This window comes from Ostrea edulis, chromosome 8 (genome assembly GCF_947568905.1).
Source record: "Ostrea edulis chromosome 8, xbOstEdul1.1, whole genome shotgun sequence".
Lineage (NCBI taxonomy): Eukaryota > Metazoa > Mollusca > Bivalvia > Ostreida > Ostreidae > Ostrea > Ostrea edulis.
In genome coordinates, this window is record NC_079171.1 from 46,401,478 (window position 1) to 46,427,829 (window position 26,352).

A 26,352-nucleotide genomic window follows, 5' to 3' on the forward strand; every position below is an offset into this window, starting at 1 on the left:
TTCGATATATATGCCATTGACATTTGCAAACAAGTATTTTGTGAATGTATTTATCCCTTTCATTACATATCAAGTTATTCGACATAAATATGTCGGAGCATCTACGAAGTTTTGGGGCTAAACATTACTTCTTTCTTTAAAAATCGCCGAAAAATGAAAAACTTCTACAGATCCTATATAGATAATGTGGTCATTTGATAACATTATTTTCGGAAAGCTTGGAAGCCTTTCACTATAAATCAGATTGTTTGCATGGATATATTTTCCAGTTTAGGGGCAAAAACCTATAATTTGTAAAAAAAATTTAAAAAAAAAAATTAAAAAAAAATTATAATAATAGCCGAAAACTGGAAAAACTCTTCAGATCTGATTTCGATGTCATTGAAAATTGTAAACACGTAATATTTTAATTTACGTAACCCTTTGATTGACAAGATGTTTCAAATATATATATGGAACATTTACTAATTCTGGGTCTAAAATATTTGTTTTCTTTAAGAATCACCGAAAAATGGAAAACTTCTTCAGATCATATAAAGATACCATAGTCCTTTGCAAACAATTATTTTCTGAAAGTATTGTAAATCAGATTGTTTAACATCAATGCATGAAAACGTCTTCAAGTTTTGGGGCAAAAACATAAACTATGTCATTAAAGTATTGTTAAACAGGATGTGTTTGTGAAACACAAATGCCCCCGATAATGCCAATTCCGAAGATGGTCAAGGTCACAAGGACAAATATCTTGAAACCAGTAGAAAGATCTTGTCACAAGAAATGTTCATGTGCAATATGAAAGCTCTAATATTTACCATTTCGAAGTTATGACCAATGTATTTTTTTTAAAGTAGGTTAAAAGTCAAGGTAAAAAGGTTTAGCACCAACGGAAAGGTCTTGTCACAAGGAAAACTCATATGAAATATCAACAAACTCTACCTCTCACTGTTCAACAGTTATTAGCAAGGTTACATTTTTTTTTAAAAGTAGATCAAACTCCAAGGTCAAGGTCAAAGAGTCAAAAATGTTGGTACCCACGGGAAGGTCTTGTCATAAGGAATATTCATATAAAATATCAAAGCTTTCGCTTTTACTGTTCAAAAGTTATTAGCAAGGTTAAAGTTTCAGACAATGACAGAATTACAGAATGACAGACAGGACAAAAACAATATGCCCCCCCCCCCCCCCCCGATCTTCTACCTCGTTGGCATAAAAATGATAAACTTCGAGAATCTTACTAACACAATATGGCATTTGCAAACATGCATTTTACTTTAAAGAATGTAACCCCTTACAATTATATCAAGTTCTTTGGCATTAAGGCGAAGTGTATCTATGAATTACTGAAATATTTTTATTTGTCAAACTACCTTCATTTACCTTCATTTTATACACACTTTCCAAAATTCATAGTGTAGAAAAATCCCTAGAGGGGGGTGGGTGGTAATGTGTTGTTGTCTAAAATTATTTGTTGCCGCGATTGCTCTAACAGCAATATCTTCACGGTCCTATGTAATGTTGATAATGACATTTCGCGAATATACTACCTGGAAGTCTTAAACTGAATTACGCAAGTGCACTAATTTCCGGATTAAGGAAAGATAAATCATCTTTTCCGTCAGGCCTATAGTTTTACATCACCTGAGCTGAAAGATCAAATGCGTTTTTCCTATCATCTTTTCTTTATCGTCTGTTTCTTTGTAACCGTTTTCTTACATTTCCATTTTCTTCTCCAGAACCAGCATAATCGGATGTACCTTCACAGACCCATCCTAAGCAGTGATATTTATTTCCTTCAACAATTTATATATAATATTTGTCGTATTAATGATGTTTTAACTCTTGAAATGAAGTTGATACTAGAATTTATCGTGTTTTAACATCACGGTCTAAAACACCTTCACGTTACATGGAAAGCGTGCAATTCCGTAAAATGGAAAATCCTAAATGCCATGAATCGAAATTATCAGAAGGCCGAGATCTATGCTCGGTTATAATCTCCTGGAAGGAGGACCGATATGTTTCTTATTCCGTAGACCTTACTTTCTGTGATGTGTACAGCTGGAATAAATTTAGAAAATCACTCAATTTAAGGGTCCATGATAGGGGCAAATTGATAATTTATTCAAAGAAAACATTATAAATTATATGAATCGTTTCCTTTACTCTACAAAGAATTAAGTATACAAATAACAATAGTCCCTGTAATCAAAATGTGCATGTTAGATATTGCTGAACACAAAGCTAGCTTACGATTGAATGCGTGTACTGTTCGATCACAAACCCTGAATGCTGTCTACGTATTTCAGACATTTCTACATACGTATATGTTGTAGACACACAGAAGAGAAAATGAAAGAAAACTATAAGTACATGTATGTAAATAATAAAATGAATCTGATTTGGGTAATTGATGGAGGTAAATTATACAATATGTCTACTGTACAGGAATTACCCACTGCCTTCATTGTTTATAAGCTTTATATCCCTGAATACCAAAACAAAACTAGACAAATATACACGTGCTTATATTTTGGGGAGAAATTTGTTCCAAATAGTTTTCCATACAAAACAAGTAAACAAGTCTCTGTGACGCAATCAGGTGCTTGAGGGTTTGTAAATATTCAACAAGTAAAGGATTATACATTAACCAAAAATATGCAGTTTAAACACGCGTGCATTTACACATAAAGGAGATACTATCGGCCCTAGAGAAATGAAATATATGACGCGGAGAATCGTGGGAAGTTTAACGATGTACAGGAGTTTGTTTTATTTATAACTGTGGTTTGTGTTGAAGGATTTCTATTCTTGTGGAGTGAGGTTACCATGGTAATCATCATCTGTCAAATATTACTGTGTGTAATATACACCACAGCGTATGGTATGTTTCCTTCCCTTCTCTCTCCCTCATTCATACTTCATATTGAATGTGAATTGATATTGTAAAGAAATATGGTAATCCATTTCCATGAAAATGTAAAGATTTCCGAACAATCACAAAAAACTAATAAAGAATACAAAATTAAGAAAAGGGCAAACATGAACCCGTGGATATTTAGCGAATATTTCCAGTATTATTCACATTAACTGTGAATGATGGATTCAAAATAACCATGAATACAAAAAGTGGAGATGTATGAGTGTGTATTTCATTTGAGGATTTCACACCTTTTATAAATCACTTTATATCACACATCGCATTGTTTTTCCATACCTTACTGTGGGGAATATTTATTCCAGTTGCACTTTCGGTTTATCACTTACAGGTGCATGTATTTATGTGCGTAAGTTTTTGGAGATGACATGGTTTACGTATATCGTATCATCAATTTCCAAAACGTTTTATGTGATAGATTGGGGAATTTCAAAAATTAGGATCCCCCTTTTATCTAAGGAGTGGGGTTTCGGATGGTATGACCACATATCGTGATGTTGTAGCAAATATATACCGAGGTTACAAAAAGTTAAAATTGCATCTGTTGTCCCTTTGTCGGATCTATTTTAACACATGCATGTATCAAATAAGCATTATTCTGTAACTGTACCGAAATAAATTGTTTCCAAACGTTAGTGAATCTGCATAGATACATTTACAATTTACATAAATCGATTTCAAGTTAGATATAATAAGTAAATTGATCATCGGATTTCTTCATATTGTTCTGACTTTATTTGTTCTATGTGTGGAACATGTAGATAAACAGAGGCATCCTTCCGTGTTTGAGGACATTAAAAAGAACAGGAAAAACCAACCCACCAAAAAAACCCACCATATATTAGAAAATGAGTTACAGTTGATATCCTGTTGATTCAGGAAATGTTGACCATATACAAAACGGAAGACACAAAATGAAAACAAAAATTCAAAATGCTGCCCCCCCCCCCCCCCCCCAAAAAAAAAAAAACCTCTAGTGAATTTTACTTGCTTAATCTGTATTTGTTAAAGTATTATATACATATATCATAGTCACATAGCAATTCAACGAAACAAGGAAGTTTGAAGACTGACAGAAATATCTATTGATATTGTTTACGAGATTTACAAGATTAGTTTTACTTGTGCAATACATATCAAGTAAAATAATTCTTAGCATGAGGAGTTAAATATGTCTCTATATCATGATATTATCAGGGCTTTCAACAAATTTAAAAGTAGGAGGCTGAAATGAAAAAGTAGAAGGCGATCCAAGGCGAACGGCACAGCCGTATCGCACGCCGAGCTATGTTCGGCGCCCTTACGGCCGGGGGTCTGGGAGTTGCTCAAGGCCCCCAGAAGCTCTGGGGTAAATGACGCAAAATCCTGCATTCTGACAGTGATTCATTTTGGCGTGCGTCCTGCGTAAATTACGCATTGAATTTGCTCAGGACGCATTATTTCAATAACTGTGCATCCCAGCGGACGCATAAAACTTGAAATTATATGAAAATGTTTTCATTTTCCCTCCGGTAATTCGTACAAAATCGAAGCTCCAGAACGTACTACACACCCGAGATATTCCGAATTAAGAATTATCAACTCGCACTGCATTAACCAATGAAACAAAATGATATATATGGCATTACGGCAGGTAGACAAAACTGGGAACTAGAACTTCCTCGCATATAATCCGATTCTAGCGATATTTTTTTTACTTTAAAAAACGTCTAATCAAGGAAAGTTAACAACTTTTTGCAAAGTGATGTGAATGATAATATTGTCAGTTACTACGGGTAAAAAAACAAAACAAACGCGGAGTCCCCGAAATCAAACGTCGGTCCTGAAAAAGAAATAGAGGTTGAGAAAATTCGAAAGGTGAAAAAAAAAATGTCACCATATATGGTTTACACTTTATTCTTCGTTAAGATTTGAGAAAAATGAAGAAAATGGAGAAAAAATTATTAATGCAGCATTTGCACACAACACAAAAATTTGTTTAAAAGTTTTATAAAAGTTTTTTTTTTTCATTGGACATACATTTTTGTCACTAAAGTAGGCGGCACGTAATGTTACTATAGGTGGCGGATATCTGCCGGCTACCGGCTACTTTTGAAAGCCCTGTGTTGTTAACGTTGTATAATTGACATTCACAAGCTTTATTCGATATTGAATTTAATGTCAAACATTGAAATATAATTATATTAAAGAGAGCTAATTTCTTTATTTTAAAAGAAGTTGTGTGAACATGCCGAACAACAAACCTATTCATGATTAGGCACCGATCACGCATCGGGAGTTTAAGATCCGCATTGATGTTACCCGGAACAATCCGTCGCCAAAATCGATGTGGTAATAATGACCCAATAATCGGTATGAAACCTGCCAAACACCAACTAACCCAAAGATAGGTCACATTGGCAAACAAGACCATTATAACGTTCATATGATTTGGGAAATGCTGACTTTAAACGGCAACACTGTAACATCATGTTTTTGTAGTCAGTAGCCTGTCTCGATTTAAAAAACTGATCACACGCAGAAGCCCCCGCGCTTCAAATTTGTCGAGAGATATAAACACCTTATACAGGTGGTAATGGAATACTGCTACATAAACACGGGAAGCCGACGGCGGAGAAGCCGAAATCGTCCCGTTTGTTATAAAGCTGAGTCAGCAGTTAGCCGTTAATATTTATTTTCAATGTAATATCTAAGTACATTTCAGATGTGAAGGACTCTGGTGTCTTTTATTTCGAGTTCACATGTATAGATCAAGACATATGAATGAAACTATTTACTGTTAATAAATAATGAGTCTTCGATGAAAGGTGAAGATAACGAACATTGCTCAATTTCATAACGCCTATAAGCCGTCAACCCTGTATCTTATTAGGTAAATGGAGTTATCCATCGTCAGAATCAGTGTGCCAGGAATGAATCCTTAATAACACAGCAGAAGAACTTACGAACAAAGACTATAAAACAGTTAAAAGCTTTTGTCATCACAAAATTCCACAGTGTATTTATAACAGGAATGTGTGTGTAATACATCTATGCCTCAATGGAACAAAAATAGACATGCATAGTTTAAGCGATAGTAGTGCGAAACCAATTCAAGATATTGAGCAGACAATATCTTCATAGTGGATTGACCATGTGATCTAAAATCAATAAGGGTCGTCTACTCTTTATGATGTACCAGTGTAACAAGTTTGGTATCAATCAAGATTGATTGATTGAATGTTTTCTAACGTCCCTCTCAAGAATAAATCACTCAAAATTATGGAGACGTCACCACTGCCGGTGAAGGGCTGCACAATTTAGGACTGTGATCGGCACTTATGAGCAGGGTTCAAGCCCAGTATTCCGACGGTCCGATAGTCCGACGGGCCGGTATTCCGACGGTCCGATAGTCTGACAGTTCAATATTCCGACGGTCCAATAGTCAGACATGTTGACCATCATCAAAAATGTTAAATATTAGAGTTAACATTTATTCATGTCAGGCATTATTTTAAGGAAATTACAAGAAACCGCCAAACTCGACACGGCCTGAATATAAATCAGACAATGAATTTCTGACCAAAATCATTCAAGTGTGAACTCACAGTGGCGTAGAAAGGCCATATCTAAATATATTATTTGTTCAGACGAATTAGCTATTTGTTCGGACGAAATAGAAAATCGTTCGGACAAATTGGCAATTTGTTCCGACGAATTAGCTATTTGTTCGGACATATTAGTAATTCGTTCGGACAAATTAGTAATTCGTTCGGACGAATTTCGGATTTGTTCGGACGAAATAGACATTCGTTCGGACAAATTAGCAATTCGTTCGGACGAATTAGCTATTTGTTTGGACAAATTAGTAATTTGTTCGGATAAATTAGTAATTCGTTCGGACGAATTTCGGATTTGTTCGGACGAAATAGACATTCGTTCGGACAAATTAGCAATTCGTTCGGACGAATTAGCTATTTGTTTGGACAAATTAGTAATTTGTTCGGATACATTAGTAATTCGTTCGGACGAATTGTGGATTTGTTCGGACGAAATATACATTCGTTCGGACAAATTAGCAATTTGTTCGGACGAATTAGCTATTTGTTCAGACAAATTAGTAATTCGTTCGGACGAATTAGCTATTGGTTTGGACAAATTAGTAATTTGTTCGGTCGAATTAGCAATTTGTTCGGACGAATTTGTTATTAGCTATAAGGCAACGCCAATGCCGTAGTCAAACATCGTAAAGTGTTAGTAGGAGAGCACAAAACTTAGATTGGGGCACATGCTAAAATTGGATTCAATTCCAAAATTTTCCATATAAAAGTCATGAAGATAGCGACGGTTACCTACATAATCACCGCCAACCCCTGAAATAACAAGCTAAAAATGGTAGGAATCCCTACACCCTGATCAGTCTTAAAAGTTTGAATTAGGCCTCAAGTTCCCCCCCCCCCCATCCACGGGAAAAAGTTTATTAAATTAAAATTTTCTGTATAACAGGGCATAACGCAATCAATAAGGAAATCAATTTTTGTGTGGGACGACAATAATGCAATTATTCGCCAATTAGAGCCTATCTAAGTTTTTCAACGCAAATCTGTATATCCGAATTTTATACCAATTTTATGGTATACCTTTCTTTATAGCAAATAACAATTTTTGAACAGAAATTCCTTGCACTAGAATTAAGGAGAGGATGTTATCAAACAACATTTGATATAAAGATGAGGGTATTGTTTGGGGTCCCAGAAGTGTAAAGAGGGGGCAAATACATACTCTTGTCCCCACCCCCTACTTTTGAAAGTGTTAAGGAGACACGAGCAGGCGTGTGGCATCGTTTTTGAAAGGGGGAAGGTGGGTGCCAGCCAAAAAAGGATTGGTGGGGGGGGGGTAGATGAACCAAAAAGAGTTTTAACTTGTAAAAAAGAAGAAAGGGAAAGTTTTTAAAAAGTGGGGAAGGGATCAGCGCCCCCCCCCCTCTCTGTTGCTACGTCCCTGACGAGTATCAGCTGTCATCCCCCCTACAAGCCTATAAATATATATATATATATATATATATATATATATATATATATATATATATATATATGTATACCTACATGTATCTACATAGCTCTCTAAACACGACACGATGAAAATGTTCCTTAAATTCAGCATACATACAGACAGACGTAGGTGGGTACCTGTAAAGTGCGAAACGAAATCTACCGAAACGAAAACCCACCGAAATCAACCGAAACAGATTGTATAACCGAACTCTTTTATTAGAAATGGTATCTTAGGGCCCTCTGAAAATTACCACATATAAATAAAATTCACCTCCCCTTTGATGTAGGCTTTCATCTTGACTGATACACAGTTTTAAAAACTGGAAAGGGGGGAGGTGGTGAGAAGCAAAATGTACATATCCGATCTTGATTAAATAACATGTGCAATTAGTTTCAGACCCATAAATTTTAGAACGGAGAGTTACAGTCTCACAGGTTTGGCGAAACACACTAAACAAGGGGTGGGGTCGCTGGCGTTGGATCCGCCTTTGAGTATATATACATTGTTTTAATAAACTGGTGTCTGAGAAATTTGAAAGCAGGAAGAGCTCTTAACTTTTTATTTAATATCTAACTGCTGAGGTGCGAGTACTTTCAATAATGGAAAAAGTTAGATAGTATACCATATTAAATGAATGCAATTCGGTAAAATATATATACATGTGTTATAAAAATTATTATTGTTATGTAGTGAGTCTAAATATAACTCTATGCATTTGTTTTGTTGCTAGGACGGGAAATTGAAAACGGGACGGAAAACAGATTTTTTTTATGCAATAATATCAGAAGGATGTCAGCATTTTGTAAACTCAAAAGGCTTATGAACAAGGGAAGCAGAAATTACAAAGAAAACGGGAAGACATACTCAGAATCCACCGTTTGACATACAAATACACAATATCCACATGTATACATAGATTTGTCTTTAGAGCAAAAAATACTGAAACGTGTATTTATGCCGAACTGTAACCCTCTGTTCTGAAATATATAGATCCGAAACTAATTACACAGGGTATTCAATCAACTTCGGATCTGAACTTTGTGCTTACTCACCCTCTTCCAACTTTTAAAACGTTGTATCTGTCAAGCCGAAAACTTACCACAATGGGGAGGCGAATTTTATTTATATGTGGTAACTTTAACAGGGGCTTAAGATACCATTTTTAATTATTATAATTAATAGAGTTCGGTTATACAATCTGTTTCATCTCCTTTGGGTGGGTTTCGTCTCGTTTCGTTATATTTCGTTTTATTTCGCACTTTACAGGTACCCGATGTAGGTCGAACCCGTTCAGAGTTTTCTCTCTGTGCGATGTTTTGCTTTTGTGACGTAAAAATCGCTCTGGCACACGGCACTTAATCCTGTTTTCTGCTGCCTATTACATAGCAATCTCTTATATGTGGCCACAAATTATCGGCGTTTCGGACTATCGGACCGTCGGACTACCGTATCGTCGGACTATCGGAGTGTCGGACTATAGGACCGTCGAACTACCGGAACGTCGGACTATCGGACCGTCGGAATACTGGTTGATCACCTATGAGCAGGGAGGAATTTTTATCGTGCCACACCTGCTATGACACGGGACCTCGGTTTTTGCAGTCTCATCCGAAAGACAACCCAGTTTAATCGCCTTCTACGACAAGCAAGGGACACTGAGGACCTATTCTAACCGGGATGTTTCTATCAAGCAAATTATTCTTAAAATATAGGATATGATATATTACTATATCCAGTTTAACCCTTGACCTTTGACCATGCGACCTCAAAATCAATAGGGGTAATTTACTCCTACCAATGTACCAATTTTGATGCATGTCAAACAAAGAGTTATCAAGGTATTGAGCGGACAGCGTCTTTCTATGTCCAATTTGACCTCAAAATCAGTAGCAGTCATTCACTCCGTATGATGTAGATGTAGAAGGTACCAAGTATGATGCCTTTCGAGCAAATGGTTGTCACTTTTAATCCATTCTGACAATGTATCAATGTATCAAGTTCTTCTTTTTCATATCTAGCCCATCGTCTGGCATAATCCTCAGCATAACTCATAATAGAATTGAAATTATATCGCCAATTGAAAGACCGAGGTTCTCTGTATTTAGAATCTTTTAGAATAAGTTATTTGCGGTCCTTGTTTTCGACATATTTACCTGAGTAGCCTGGTCAGTTAGCTGGTCGAGTGGTAATCTGTAAATAGAAGCTTCGATTCTTGTAGTAATTATTTAATAGTAAAGCTGTATTTTTGACTAAATTGAGTTTGAAAATTTTAAGTTTAAAATCATCATTGCACAAATCCTCCACTTTTTATCCATATCATATTTCCCTGGTGTAGCATTTTCCTTAACGTATTAGTTATTACGTGTATCATACAGTATGGGAATGTGGTGATAATATCAAGTGATAAAAGGTAGACCAACTTGTTTGATGAACATAACAATACACATTTAAATTACGTTTTACATAGTTTTACTCAGAAAACTTGGATGCGAGAGAAATCTGTGGTTGACGGAAAGAGGCGGATCATGTTTATAGCTCAATATATCGGAAGTGTATTGTCATATAGTGGGTTGTTTGGTTGTTTTTAAATAGTATGTACTTGCTTTACCTTAGGGTTCGGGTACATGATAGTGGGACATCCACAACTTCCCAGCACAATGTATGCTTAGTATTTGTATTATAATAAATGATTTTTAAAATTGCAATTTGCTCACGAGTGGAACATACTACATATTCAGTACAATAATCTACATATTTTGATCTGATGTTAATTTCAATGCATGTGCATGTGGTAATCGTAAATATAAAACGCAGTCTATTACATCTGCAGTTTGTATATTTCATTACTTTTCTTACGTTCAAGAAAATGCAGCATTACGAAAACCAGCATGGCAGAAACATAACTGGCCTGAGGCACATTATGATGTGGAATGGGGCGCAGCGAAGGCTGTGGACGGAATGTATACCGACCGTGCAGCAGGAGGAAACCAATGTACTCTATCAGGCCCGAGTCAAACAACAGCGATGTGGAGAGTGGACCTGGAGAGTATGGTCAGCATTAGTCACATTAACATCTACTATAGGACGGACAATGTTCCGAGTACGTGTTGATGTTTTTATCTTGCATACCTAATTTTATGTTGGGAATGGTTGGTTCAAAATACTAAGGAAGTTATGTGTCCAATTATTGAACTCTCAGTAAAATGATTTGATTGTAAGTGAAAATTTGAGTACAAGTTAAAAGTATGTCTCTATTGCAGTTTAACAGCAATGCAAGCGTTATGGTTTAGTAATATTGAGTATCCAGTTAAGATGGTTTTACTGTTTGTGTATTTCTGAAAATATGTGGACTTCTTTTTTAAATTATAGAATGACCAGCGATACTTACTTTTAAATCGATTGGTTTAAATTAGGAATTAGTTCATGCGTCTAAGCACATAAAATAAAAGAATGTAATGAATTCGGGATATTAGGCAATCATTTCAGCTTAGTTTTAGAAGTAAATTAAACATGTAAGACTGCTAATTATGTTAAACTCAGCCCCGGTTGACTATGGATTTCTTGATGTATTATTTGTTATGCCCAACTACATTCATTATTTGTTTTACTATATTGATCATCATATGTGAGTTAAATATGCAAGGACTGATCAAGAACATGTTCAAGGAAAATTTCATTCAAACTTATGGCTGAAAAGCCCTAAATGGCAAAACAAATTTCTTAAACAATGTGCAAAATTTAGTATTTTCAACAAAATGCGTGTTTTAATCCCTTGTAATATACTACAGGTCGCATCTGAAACGTTGAAGCGACGTCTTTCTAAAATCTTCAGATGGTCATTTTATGATATCACCCGTTCTGAAGTAAACTTTTCTATTCCTAGATATATAAGCACTTTCATCCATGTATGGTAAAATGTGTATACTCCTCTTCCGATCCATTTCACCATACTGTACGTATATCGACCAGAGGTATGAGGCCGTGTGATTTTGAGCGCAATACTCTAACCACTCCGCCTCTACTAAAGGTAATTACGGTCATTAAGGGTTTTAAACCCTCCAAGTTCAATGTAAAGTGTGTCTTCCAGGACAACTAACATCTGCCTGAAAACGCATCCCCTTTGAAGCAAGCAAATCTCTAAAACTATCCAGGAATGTTGTTCTACCCCAGGTACAGTGGTTGTAAAGTCTAAGGCTGCAGTTCTATTTGATTAATGTATACTCAGTTCGCCCCATACATGTTCGATAGGGTTCAAATCTGGTGATTTGGATGGCCAAAGAAGTACCTAGATATTGTGTTTATGCAGATCACCACATGATAGTACATGACAACGAACATCTATTCATCTTATAACTTTTATAATCAATACAAAATAGAGTTGTGCAAACACGCAACCATGGACACACCATAGGTGGGATCAAGTGCCGAGTAGGAGTACGCATTCCGTACATATAGTGTATATGTGTAAACACTTAAATGACATCTTCTTTAGTGCTGTTGATACTAAATTGAATATCAATAGGTATTTAGAAAGAACAGGTAGTTTCTTACCAAAACTGTGAATTTGATGATCCCAGGGGTAAGAGTTTGGTTGATTGATTGTTTGATTGATGCTTTCTGCCACACTCAACAATTTTTCAGTTATTTGGTGGCGCCCAATTTTTATTGTTGGAAGAGAGAACCCAGATACAATGTTCCTGGGAAGAGACCACCGACCTTATGAACGTAAACTGGGAAACTTTCTCACTTACCGGCGCGAACAGGATTCGAACCCTCCCCGACAGAGGCGAGCATCCGTGTGATTTTGAGCGCGATGATCTAACCACTCGGCCACGGAAGCCCTAGGGGTATGGTATCAGCTTGGGGTCATAGGAGTTTGGTATCAGCTTGTATCAAAATTGGTCAGTTATTAAATGTGTTAACAATATAGATTTTTAACTTCTTCATAACTATCATTCCAATTCTTTTCAAATCTGGTATGCAAGGTGAAGATAACGAACAGTGATCAATCTCATAACTCCTACAAGCAATACAAAATAGATAGTTGGGCAAACACGGACCCCTGGACACACCAGAAGTGGGATCAGGTGCCTAGGATGAGTAAGCATCCCCTGTCAACCGGTCATACCCGCCGTGAACCCCATATCCCGATCAGGTAAACGGAGTTATCCGCAGTCAAAATCAGTGTGCCAAGAACAGCTTAACAATCGGTATTAAACACGTCTTTGTAACAAGAATAAAACAATGCTGTAAATGCCAGGATTTCTGCACCCTGGGACTTTAGGGGCTGGGCATAAACTGCCCTATATTAACCAATTTTCAAAAAGTTTCTCTCTATAACCGCACGTGTTTAAGAAAATGTAGATGCATAGTAATGTAGATCAGGAAGGCCTTTACCAAATTTTAAATTTCATGATCTCCAGTGTAGGGGTTTTGACCCCAGGACGTGGTCAAACCTAATATAGTGTCTATGTGTAAAACACTTTAGTATCATCTTCTTTAGTGTTATTAATATGAACTTGAAACTAAATAGCTATTTAAAAAGAACAGGCAGTCCTTTACCAAAATTGTAAATTTGGTGATCCCAAGAGTACGGATTCTGACCCCATGATGGGACCAAACTTAGCATATAGTATTTATGTGTAAGTTTGCTGGTACTATATACAATCTAAATGCATACTTAAGAAGAGCAGAGAAGAATGCACACAAAGGTGAATTTCACATCTTTACGATGGATCCAATTTAGTCATATATTTTGATATTTTCATGTTGATATTATTATATTATTATACTTATTATATTACGTAAAACCTTTCATCAATGTAGCATTTTGAGGGCAGTGAAGTTTTAAGAACACATCTTGTTTTATAATGTTGCTGGATATTGGAATTTAAATTAGATATTCAGAACAGGAATTATGTTTCTAGATTTCATAGCCCTCTGTAGTAGTGATGCTTTTTCACTAGTATTCAGATGGCTGATAATGCATGTGGGCTTCTTGTTTGGTTTTTCATTTGCCAAAACGTGAAAGCAGCGTATCTGGTTTTTCATGTAAATATGCATATCACTTATCTAAGATCGATTTTATCTGCAGGCCCCGGTGTGTTTTATAATCGATTTGCTGGATTTTACCTCTACGTATCCAATACTACGTCAAAGGATGACGGCCATCTTTGTTTCCATGAAATACAGAATGTGGACGGTACTCCAGTAGAGAACCAGACAATAAGCTGTTCTGTTCATGGACGATATGTGATATACTACAACGAACGGAGACCGGGTGTTACCTACCCTAGCTACTACTCACGAGACGCATATAATGAACTATGTGAAGTGGAAGTTCATGGTAAGTTTCAGAATTGTTTCAATTTGTCTTTACTTGGGGTGTTATATGCCTTGATTAATAAATATGAAAATTGGACTTTTGAAAGTTTGAATATTTCTATTTGATGATCTAATTACACAGGATGCTCTGACCCAACATTTTACGGAAAGAATTGTGACCAACCGTGTCCCGATAAATGTCAAGAGAAGAGGTGTAACATCAGTACGGGACACTGTCTGGGCTGTATACCGGGTTATCAAGGTCTTCGCTGTAGTCAAGGTACTCACCGTTTATTCTGAGTTTATTGTTTTCCAAAGTAGGCCCTCTGAAGCTTTGATACACTTCTGTTATCAATCTGTCATTCCCAAAACACGTAATCCAAGCAACCAGATGAAATGCTCCGTAGCGCACCGATTACAGCAGTACCAAGATCTCTCCGAGTCTAATAATGATATTTCTCTTCCCGCCATTCTTTTTAACTGGGAATAACCAAAGTAACGAAACTACACCTGTTGTTGCTAACACGGAAAGTAATTTAAGAATTAGAATTATTAAAGTTGTTAAGATAACAGCAAAGACCGGGTAAATGCATATCAATGCTTTATTTTGATTAAAGATGAAACTCGTAAGATGTTTAAAAGCGGTAAAACAATTTTACCGTATACCTCTGCACCATACATTGATTAAGTAAAGTTGATTATTTGTATACAAGTTTACAAAGTTTGTTTTCTCAAAATTATTGTGATTTTGGCATTGGTAGGTGTTAACGAGAAGTGAAACCTATTAATAGAGTATGGAAAGAACACATAGTTTGACACAGAGTCAATGTGCTCCACCCCCTTCCCCTTCTCGTGGAAAAAAACGTCTTTAACGCACAAATATTTACACATGATGCAGTTTATGTGTGTACTTACATTGATCATTTTACAATAATAATTCATGATCTTATTAAGTCTACAAGTTGAACAGTTTGTGTTTTATTTAATATTTACCTTTTAAAACTAACAGAGACTGGATGACCGTAACACTTTAATCCTACATTTTTACAAATAGGCTAGAACTGTCGGCACTTTATTTCCAATCTAATTGCCACTCGTGTACGTCCTTGTTGACTTCACGTATACATAAGGTGTCTGACAGAGTATACGTTTTAGGTGACCTGAGTAAACTCAGGTTACCCATTGCCATTGCTTGTCGTCTGTCGTCATGCATCTTGCGTCGTCCGTCCTGCGTTAACAATTGAACAATTTTAACTTCTTGATAACTATCAGTCCAATTCTTTTCAAATTTGGTATGAAGCATCTTTGGGACAAGGGAAACATAAATTGTAAATTTCAGGATTCATGTACTCCTGTGGCCTTAGGAGTGGGACAAAAACTGCCCCAAATCAACCAATTTTCAAAAATCTTCTTCTCAAGAACCGCACATGTGTAAGAAAAATTAAATGCATGGTGATGGAGAGAGGGAATGTCTCTACCAAAAATTGTAAATTTCATAATCCCCGGGTAGGGATTCCGACCCCAGGGCGGTGCCAAATTGTTATATTATGCTAATGTGTAAAATCCTTAAATAGCATCTTTGCTGGTGCTATTGATACTAAATTGAAACTAAGTCGATAGAGCAAATTGTAAGTTTGATGATCCTCAGAGTAAGGGTTTTGACCCCAGAGTAGGCTAAACTTAGTATAAAGTATTGATGTGTAAGTTTGCTGATACTGTATGAAATATAAATGCATACTTAGGAATAGCATAACATGATGTACAAAAATGGTGAATTGCGATCATAGCCGAGGGTTATGATTTTAGTATAAGTCCAAATTAGTCATATCTTTTGATGTTTTTATGTCAATACACCTATTATTTGAAGCCTTTCATCAATGTATGCACTTTTGAAGGCGGTGAAGTTTTAAGAACACGTCTTGGTTGATAGTATTGCTGAACATTAGAATTTAGCTTATATATTCAGAACAGAATTTTTTCTAGATCTTATAGCCTATGGAAAGTTTGATACTTTTTCACTAGTATTCAGATGACCGATAAGGGTTGTGGGCCTCTTGTGTGTTGTGCAAACAGGGGTTAGGGTAGGCTCCTGAGAAATTAAGCTTAAAAAATCAAGGGGTTCATTTTCATCATACGTAACGGGAACAACGTTTGATTCAATTTCTACACAGCGTCGTGCGCCAGAAATACTTCAGACGTTCAGTCTTCAGTCCGACTCCACACTGTCATAGATGACGACTTTTTAGCAGAAAATATTTACAATGGGTTGAACATTTCCTCAGTAGATCGGAATTTCCTGAATTAATGTTTTATGCTGACATTTTAGTTATTCATAGTGATAAAATAATGGGTGATCTGCATGTAACAATTCTATGACTCGAATCACCCTTTTTTATAGACTAGTTTTAATCGCACATGGGAAATTAGAGTCATCAATTTATAAACAAGATATGGTCCAAAAATATATTGATGATTTCATTTCAAAATTATGAATGAACATGGTTGCTATCAGCAATCCCCCCTTCCTCCCTCTCTCCGCCGTAACTCGGTACGACGACACGACTCTATGATCATGGCTATAATCTGACTGTAACTGTAAGGCAGTGAACATTCCTAGAATTTGTTTTCATATTTTCATGACTGGATCGTAAATTAATTCCAACACTTTACTTTCACAGTTGATTTAGTTATAATTCAAAATATGTTATAAAATATTGTTTGAATTTCAGGGAAAACGAGTTTGAATTCTTCAATGCATATGCCATCAATCAAAATATGCTAATGATTGACTGATATTTGTTTTATGCCGCACTCAACTTTTTTCAGTTATCTGATGTGCCTAGTTTTTATTGGTGGAGGAGAGAACCCAGATACAATGTAACTGGATAGAGACCACCGACCTTCCTCAAGTAAACTCTGCAACCTCACTTACCGGCACGAGCGGGATTCGAACCCGCACCGACCAGAGGCCGTGTGATTTTGAGTGCAATGCTCTAACCACTCTGCTACTTTAATTTATAGAATACAGTGGTTTTAGTGAAAATTGTTTGTTATTGGAATTACAATATTTTTAAATTCTCTTTCACGTGGTTTCTCATTGGAGGGGGTGATATGACATTCTACAACACAAAGTGAGTAGACATGATAAATATGTTTATATTCGTTACGTCTACAATGGATGCAGAGGAGAAAGATATTGTCTATGTAATATTTCCTGTTATTACAGCTGGTCGGGTTGCTAGGCAGTCAATATTTGATCCACCAGGTCTGAATGGTTCCTTGTTGACAATAATTGTTGACATATCTCTTTATCCACTTTTCTAATAATAATTTAGGAGTATTTGTTGATAGTGTGTATATTTCTATGAAATGCGCCATGCATTATGTCAGTGGACGCCATATTATTCTCACGCAACTGTTCTATGTAAGACGTCCCGGTACTATTTTTAAATAGTTAGGCGTAAACAGTATTGCTTTTCAGACCCATACATGTATAACTGATCATTTTCGTGATTGGTTTCTGTTTGATAAACCAATAAACAAATTAGTTAGTATATTGGTTGTATTTTAAAGTCGATAAATTGTGTTGATATTAAAAAAAAAGACTGATAATTCGTGTATCCTATTGATCAAACAGGAAAGCAAAGTAGGGGATATTGACGCGGGGATGATAGCAAAAGTAGTTCGGGTCAGAAGTGCTTTACGCAACTGGTATTTGAAAGATAGTGGTATATGAACCTAGCGATAAGCACCACAAGAATCAAGAAACTCTAAACAATACTGAATTGAAATATTCCGACCGTGTTACCGGTCTTCTGTAGCTTTTATTGATCATAGCAACTGAACACAAAAGTACTATGACGTCGCAGTGTGTTTTACCTTAGATGATATTATTCTGAGTTGTTTTTTTTTTCGTTTGGTGATATTTTCTTTTTTATTAAATTGAGGTTCGCTTGTTACATGTACTATTATGTTGTCACAGATTTGTTAGATTTTTTTTTACGGAGGGGGGTCGCATATCTAATTACACTGATTTACAAGAGTCCATTGATATCACCAAAGGAATCGTCAATTTTACAATTACTTACGTACAAGACAATTGCGGATTATGTTAACTTTATTGAACGTTTGTTTTACATGTGTCAGCTTCAGCGTTTTTATACTTTTTACCATGTGATTATTACGAACTCCTTTGACACTTTCAGTATGTGATAAACAGGCGTATGGGCTGGAATGTTCGTCATCATGTGGGAACTGTAGCGATGGGGAGCCATGTCACTATCAAAACGGCACGTGCCCTCGGGGATGTGATGCTGGGGTATATGGGGAGAAATGCCAGATACGTGAGTTCAACATTTCTTGTTTCTTTGAAATACAATGTTCATGAAAAGTATTTCTTATAAATTAAAGGTGTACAGTATTCATAAGCATGTGTTATACCATTTAGAAATATCAGATATGTTCTTGACATTGGTATCTGTTTTCAAGGTCATATCCGAAAGACATATTACTTTCCCTTTTGATACCGAACGTTTTGCTAAGGAATGGTTTATACCTATGTTATGCGAACATCTGATGCGTCTGGAATCCATGATTGAATTTAAAAACCTTAAAGCAGCTATGCACATTTCCAAATACACTAAACTACCGCTATTGCTATCAGATTTCATACGTCTTTATAGATATGTTATGAAACGCAAATATGTTGTCTTATTCACCGATCATGTCATTGATATGGTAGAATTAAGAATGAACAACATTAAGTTAAAATGACCGGCTTCCTATTGATTGACTGATTGATTGGTTATTGTTGAATGTCCTTCTCGGGAATATCACTCTTATGAAGTCGGGGGTTTTAGTCTCCAATCTACTTAATGGAAACTACCAAAACGAAGCCCCCCCCCCCCAAAAAAAAATAAGGTAACATCACAGATGCTTAGGTCTACAACCAATCGCATATTCTTGGACCTTTCCGGCAAGCGGCAAACCAACCCGAGAAGTTGCGATTGGTTAACACCACGATCAGCATAACATTGCCTCGGTGTTGAATATTATACTTAAAATAATTTTGACGAGGTCCATTATTGTATGGAGATTTACAATTATAATAGTTATATACTTCTTATTCAATGAAAGATCCCTTCTCCCACCATTTACGATCATTAATAAATAATTATTATTCATCTAACATTTCCAATGGTTGTAATATATTTCGTAATTATAATCGTCATTGTTTCAATTTTTCGTGATGATTTATTAATAGTTACTGATGTGTAAAAAACGGATGGAGAAACAAGAAAGTTTTTATTTTTATTGAACACGTTCTCTGATACAAAGTAATTAGTCTAAAATTGTCCAATGTGTCAGATATCGAATGACACGGGACTGTTCTGTACAGTTTGGTCTTTATAAATTTAAAGTTAAAACATTATACCGAAATTGTTTGTACACTAACTGACCCTGTCCAAATAATCAGGTGATATTATACAATGTTGCACTTTTTCTGTGTGCTATTCACGTAGTGTATTATGCTAAGTCAATAAGTGTCTGACATGTTTCTTGTCAATAAATTGGAGATCACAACAAAATCATAGTACATTTTACTAATTGCGTAAGAATTAAACCATGTAATACATAATGTGCATGTATTTGCAAGTACCACCTGTCGTTTAAGTCAATGTTGTTTGAATCATTACATACCAATTGTTAGTCCGTCCTTTACTCACATTACTTGTTTTGACTACGGATTACTCCGTTCATCTGATCAATATAATGTTCACGGTAAGTGTGACCGGTCAAACGGGGATAATTGCTCCTCTTAGGCATATGACACAAACATCTGGTGTTTCCAGGGGGCCGTGCGTGTCCAGCTATAAAAAAGCTGTGTTTCTAAAGAATGTTTATGAGATTGCTCACTCTTCGCTATTTCCATCTTTTGATGGCAATGACATTTTTATGATACCCTTCCTAATGTTACAATGTTTGATGGACAAATACGTTTCTATACAATTTACTTTTCGCCTGAAATAGCATGCCAACCTGGTTTTTATGGAAAGAACTGCGGACAGAGATGCAGTGAGAACTGTAAAGTGACAAATCGTTGTAGCAGATTTACTGGGGAGTGTGACGGGGGCTGTAAACCGGGATGGAAGATGCCAACATGTCAGCGAGGTAACTGTATGTCGGAATGAATCTAGTTTTACAAACCCAAATGGTTTAAAATCCTAGTTTAAAATGTTTTATTTAGGACAACATTATGCATAATGCAGAATAACGATGATGATATGTTTAAAAAAAATATCAGACCTATGTTATGATTTTAAAGTTAATTCTAATTCAATGCATGGTATATTTTCTGGCTTCTATTGTACGTGTGCTGTTTAAAGAGTAAAAAAAACACCCTGTACATGTGTGCAAAGTTCCTTAGCAAAAAATGCGAATGCTACATTATTTTCATAATGTTTAAGAAAATAACCTTGTTATTAGTCCACCTAAATCTCACATTAGCATTCGTAATTTATTTTTGACGTCGGTAATATTTCAAATAATAAACACAGTTACAAAAATGCTTACACAATTGCAATCAAATATGGGATAACTAAAATGTGAGTAAAGGGACTTAAGACCAGACCATCTTACAAAGCGAAATAACAGTATCTTACACCTGATTTTTTTCCCAAGAAGCACTAGGTCAATAACAATGGAATTTAATATGAAGCACCCTCTGGTAAAGGGAACTTACATCTTTTCAGTCGAAAGGTGATATCTTTTTTTAAGGTGTACAAAATTGACAAAATATCACCCAAGAGAAACCAATGCTATATGTCAAGCAGGAACGACTGGGACATTCAAATTAAACTTTGCACAATGTATCGTTGCATGGAAAGGATTCAATTCCATCCACTTTAAATGTTACATCCCTTGGTATTTCCAGGGAACAGTATTACCCTATTTTCGATTCTCCAATTTCTGTAGCATTTGAGATTGAACATTGCTATCTGCAGCTTTTCAACTCTCTACAATGGCGGGGTAATTAATAATTATCAGAAATTTCAAGTTATATAACCAATGTTATCTTTCGTTCGTGTACCTATTAGAAAAGAACTAATATTGGAATAGTGAAAAACAAAATGGAACTAGATAAAATATTTCCTTCTTTTCAACATCAGTTTATAGTTGGGACTCAGATGTGTTTAAATCATGATAATGATCTCACAAAGACATCGTGAAAGGAGGACTGAATTTTTCATATGTTTATTTTGGGAAACCGCTTCTAAATATTATCGTTTGATTCATATTCAAAATATGGCGGAAAAGATTACTAGGAGGGGTAAGCATAATCTTTTCGCTGGTGGCGGTGATAAAATAATCAAATCAGGGTACAAGGGAACAGTCTCAAGTGATGTGAAACATGTCATATAACATTTTACTCATTGGCAAGTTGTGTTGGTAAATAGGACTGTTATAACGCAAGGCGAAGATAACGAACAGTGATCAATCTCATAACTCCTGTAAGCAATTCAAAATAGATAGTTGGGCAAACACGGACCCCTGGACACACCAGAGGTGGGATCAGGTGCATAGGAGGAGTAAGCATCACCTGTTGACCGGTCTCACCCGCCGTGAACCCTATATCCTAACAATACGATTTGCAAAATGCAGACTTTAAACGAGACTGTTGAAAACAAGTGTAGCTTCAATTCATTTATCAGAAGCTTGCCTCGACTTAAAAACTGGCCATACGTAGAGCAATTATGTGCGTATGAAATAAGCTAGGATACATGAACACCATATCCAGGTGATAATGGAATATTGCTACAAAATATGATAATTTGATGCCGTTTTGACAGTATATTTTTGGGAAATTATTATATCTTGATTTTGAAATGAATTACCTTCATAATGTTTTCTTCATGCAAAATATACTTTGGGGCAGTATCTTCTGGTATACATGGTTTCTTCCAGAATGTGATGGTGGGATGTACGGCGCAGGCTGCACACAGAAATGTGGTTCCTGTCTAAACAACAAACAGTGTCATCATGTTAACGGCACGTGTTTGAGTGGCTGTTCTTCAGGATACCAGGGAGGACATTGCAAGGAGAGTGAATTTTATATTTATTATACATTTATTGTAAGACTGCATGTAATTGGTATATAATAGATATTGTAAGACTGCATCCAATTGGTATATAATAGATATGTATAAATCATGAAGTACAGTTACTTGTTCATCGAAGTAACCGTCACAAAATTTAATACCTTGCGAGTAAACACAGTGACAAAGTGAATAACAAGAGTGTTTATACACAAAAATTGAGGTATTGTACATTTTGAAATTGTTTTCATCTAAGGTATTTATTCATGTATATTTGCAAAACAATGATGACAGAAAACGGGGTATTTCATGTTTTGTCATGAGTAAATGCTTTGCCATGTGAACAAAATATAGAAACGGCAAAATACATACATGTATGAATATACTAACACCTTTAGTCGTCTTTGATACTTTATAACTTTGATATTTATAATGTTATAACGCTTTAACGTAAACAAAATAATAATTCACCAGACTGTCCCAGTGGGTATTTCGGTATCAATTGTGAGAACAGCTGTACCGTGTACTGTGGTAGAAATGGTAGTTGTGATCAGACCACTGGGATATGTGATGGAGGATGTGAGGAGGGGTGGAGCGGGCCTCTCTGTGGTACAGGTAACACAATAAAGAATTATCTATCTTTCCGTCTTAATTGTTTGATAAGTGACGGCCATCTGTTCTACAATATGAGCAAAATCCAAGTTGCTGTTTTTTTGTTTTTTGGTTTTTTTTTTGTTGTTTTTTGTTTTTTGAAATGATAAAAGGGATAGCTATTATGATGATTTAGTTCCACCCTGAAACCAGGGATCATGAAAATTTCAACTTTGGTAAATTACTACCCGCACCTATAAGTCTATGTTTTTGAATGTTTTACATATAAACACAATATGATCAGCCATCTTTATAGATAATTTCTATATTCAGACAAACGAACCACTTCTCGATCTATGTTGAATAACACTTATCTTACAATACAATGTTGAATTAAAAGCTAATACTGATAACCCTGCATTTATCTTACAATACAATGTTAAATTAAAAGCTAACTCTGATAACACTGTATCTATCTGCGTTTTCCATCCATAGTTTGAAGATTTGTAAGATTGATCAGTGTTCGTTATCTTCACCTTTCCTATAAGAAAAACAAGAAGTGTATAAAATGAATCGGTCTACAAGTTAAAGCATATACATGATTCTAACTTGCCTTTGAACACCGTAAAACCCTCATTATGTTCTGCAATACCACCATGTAAATTACTAAAGCAAAAATACATGCACCAAATTCTGAAACTAAAAATAAAGATCTTAAACAGACGTCGTTGTTTAAAAAAAACTATTCTGAATAAAACAATCCAAATATTCTTCAGTTGATATTTATACAAATGATACAAAGGACCAAAATAAAGCCGCTGCTGCTGCAGTAATCACAAACGACGTTTTCTCTGCACGACTTTCCATTTAAACGACATATGAATGCAAATGAGCATTGTATATAAATAATGCGTCCTCGATACATTTATGCCTTAATTTGTTTTAGTACGGTTTTGTTTTAGAGGTATTATCTTCCCCTATAGTTTGAAATAAATTATTTCAATAAATACCAAAGTACAGCAACTTTTAATACTTCTAAATATTGCGTCTTATCATTTATTATTGCTGAAATAGTTTATTACCTTTATTTACAGAAGAGTTATCATCCCGCGTTACAAGTTGTACAGATGACAACACCGCCACCATCATAAGTATTGTAGTATCTATTTTTATAGTGCTTATTGGAAGTATCATCAACTTCCTGATGTGGAAGAGAAATCAGAGTAAGTATAAAAAGTTAGATGTATGTACATTACAGGAAACAATAATAAAAATGTCGATTGTCTTTCCTTCACAGATTTTCCTTAATATTGAGCACTTAAAACAAACACATAAAAAGCGAAAATTAATTTCAAACATAAAGTGAAGATCACGAACAGTAATCCATCTCACAAATCACATGGAAAATACAAAATTGAAGGGATAGCAAACACGGAACTCTGGGTGGATTTGGTGTCTATGAGGAGTAAGCAGCCCCTGTTGACCGGCCATACCCGCTGTCAGCCTTTTATCTCGTCAATCAAACTCACTTACAGAATGACATATCATTTGTTATGAAACATAACAGACAACTTTTGAATTATTGAGAGGTTGTACTTGCAAACTAGATCATTATAAGTGCAATATAATTTGCGAAATGTTTACTTTAAACGATACTTTTAAAATCTCTGAAACATCAAGTTATTTGACAGTAGTCTGCTTCAATTTGAAACTGATCCTACGCAGGGGATGCTCACGCATACAAATCAATTAAGAGACACAAACAGCAACATCATCAATATTGAAAAAAACAATACAAATGTCCTATTGTAATATACACTACCTGTGTATATTAGCTTCAAAATGTTCTCACATTATAAATAAGTCAGTATCCATTACATACATATAGACAATTGTTTAATACATGTTTATGATATTGTTATTTCAGCAGAATATGCAAAGAAAGGGTAACTATCACATTTGATTGTATACTTCATTTCTGTAAGACACGTTAAAGAAGTTGTTCATTAATCGGATACATCACAAGGTATGTTTTATTGATTTCAGAGAAACCTGTAGAAGTGAAACAAGGAGTGCTCACAATTCAGGTAAATGCATCCTCTTGTCACGAAACGGATAATTTTAAAGAGTTGACAGACTTTATCTTACTGCATTCCAGCTTGTAGGCGATTATTGTTGATGAATTGGTACACGTGCATATCATTAACATTCTAAATAGTTCATGTTCAATAATGAAACTAATATTTCGTTGTTTTCTGTTTACTCTGCTTTACAACGTGTTATCTCAAACGATGCTTGATCTGAAAGTGGAGTGACGGGATGCTATAAACAATGGAGAACCACATTTGCACAAATTCAGCACTTGACATAATATATTCTTGCACAACGTTACTCACCGTCAACTCGTGTTACATTTTATTCACATGTGAAATGTTTATTTACTTTCCGAGCTTCAGATAAGGGAGAAGGGTTGCTCAATTATGCATTGCTTTGTGAAATACGCAGTGGAAATAAAACTGAGTACACATACACATTGAATTTGTAGATATGCATACCACTCTGAAATATATTTTCTTCCTATAAAATACTCATGATTTTGAAAACGAATTAAAATTAACACTGATTTCTGACTTTTCTTGAAAGGCATATAGATTAACATACATATCTTCGTACATTTTGCTGGTATTCTGAAATAAAATATGCATTTATTTAGAAATTTGGGGAGGGGGATGTGTACTACACTTTGTCTTTGAAAAAATACCATTAGGATCTCTGGACTTTCATAAAAACCTTAACATGAGATGACTGCAAATTCGTTTTCACTGATAAGAGATGAAATTCTCATTGGTTTCTGTTTTTAATTTCCATTTTCCTAGTAAACTCAAAAAAAGAAAAAAAGAATGCTTCCGAAATCTGGAAACTTTCAAAGTGAAGTCATGGTCCTATGGTTGTTAGTTCTTTAAATTTTGATTTCGATAACATGGAGTGGCATATGTTATTTCGACATTTATTTCTTATCATGTAAATTATATATGTCTTATGTAATATATCAGCGATATGTAAATTGCACAAATGTTATTTTTATGGAAGGAGCACTTGACCCCTTGTATTGTAAATTATTAAACATATGGGATACTTGCTATTAATCACGTGTACGATTGACCATATCTCTGACACGTGTCACAAAACTGTGGTAAACAGTAACGTCAACCGATCTGCAGCTTCTTCATCTAATCAGGCGGACATTAATGTTTCTTAATTGATATGAGGGTTAGGGTAGATAACATTTTAAAACTTGATACCACATGCTAATTCTACTTTCGTATTTTTTAAATCATGAAATAATTTGCTACAAATGAAAATAAAGTACTT

The 26,352-nt window shown here is 35.3% G+C and overlaps 1 protein-coding gene across 10 annotated transcripts in view; it reads left to right on the plus strand.

Moving 5' to 3' along the window:
- LOC130049105 (multiple epidermal growth factor-like domains protein 10) overlaps positions 1-26,352 on the plus strand; it is a 47,655-nt gene that overhangs the window by 19,795 nt on the left and 1,508 nt on the right. For 2 of the 10 annotated variants that reach the window (XM_056146280.1, XM_056146278.1), the window contains exons 2-11: positions 10,833-11,069; positions 14,064-14,315; positions 14,436-14,573; positions 18,499-18,636; positions 20,324-20,464; positions 22,259-22,396; positions 22,864-23,004; positions 24,075-24,203; positions 24,911-24,926; positions 25,027-25,067. In XM_056146280.1, the coding sequence (XP_056002255.1) occupies positions 10,833-11,069; positions 14,064-14,315; positions 14,436-14,573; positions 18,499-18,636; positions 20,324-20,464; positions 22,259-22,396; positions 22,864-23,004; positions 24,075-24,203; positions 24,911-24,926; positions 25,027-25,067 (1,371 nt within the window). Of the gene's footprint in view, positions 1-2,593; positions 2,882-10,832; positions 11,070-12,610; positions 12,871-14,063; positions 14,316-14,435; positions 14,574-18,498; positions 18,637-20,323; positions 20,465-22,258; positions 22,397-22,863; positions 23,005-24,074; positions 24,204-24,907; positions 24,927-25,026; positions 25,068-26,352 lie in introns of those variants that run through there. The other 8 variants (XM_056146279.1, XM_056146276.1, XM_056146277.1 and 5 more) reach the window with 7 other exon arrangements.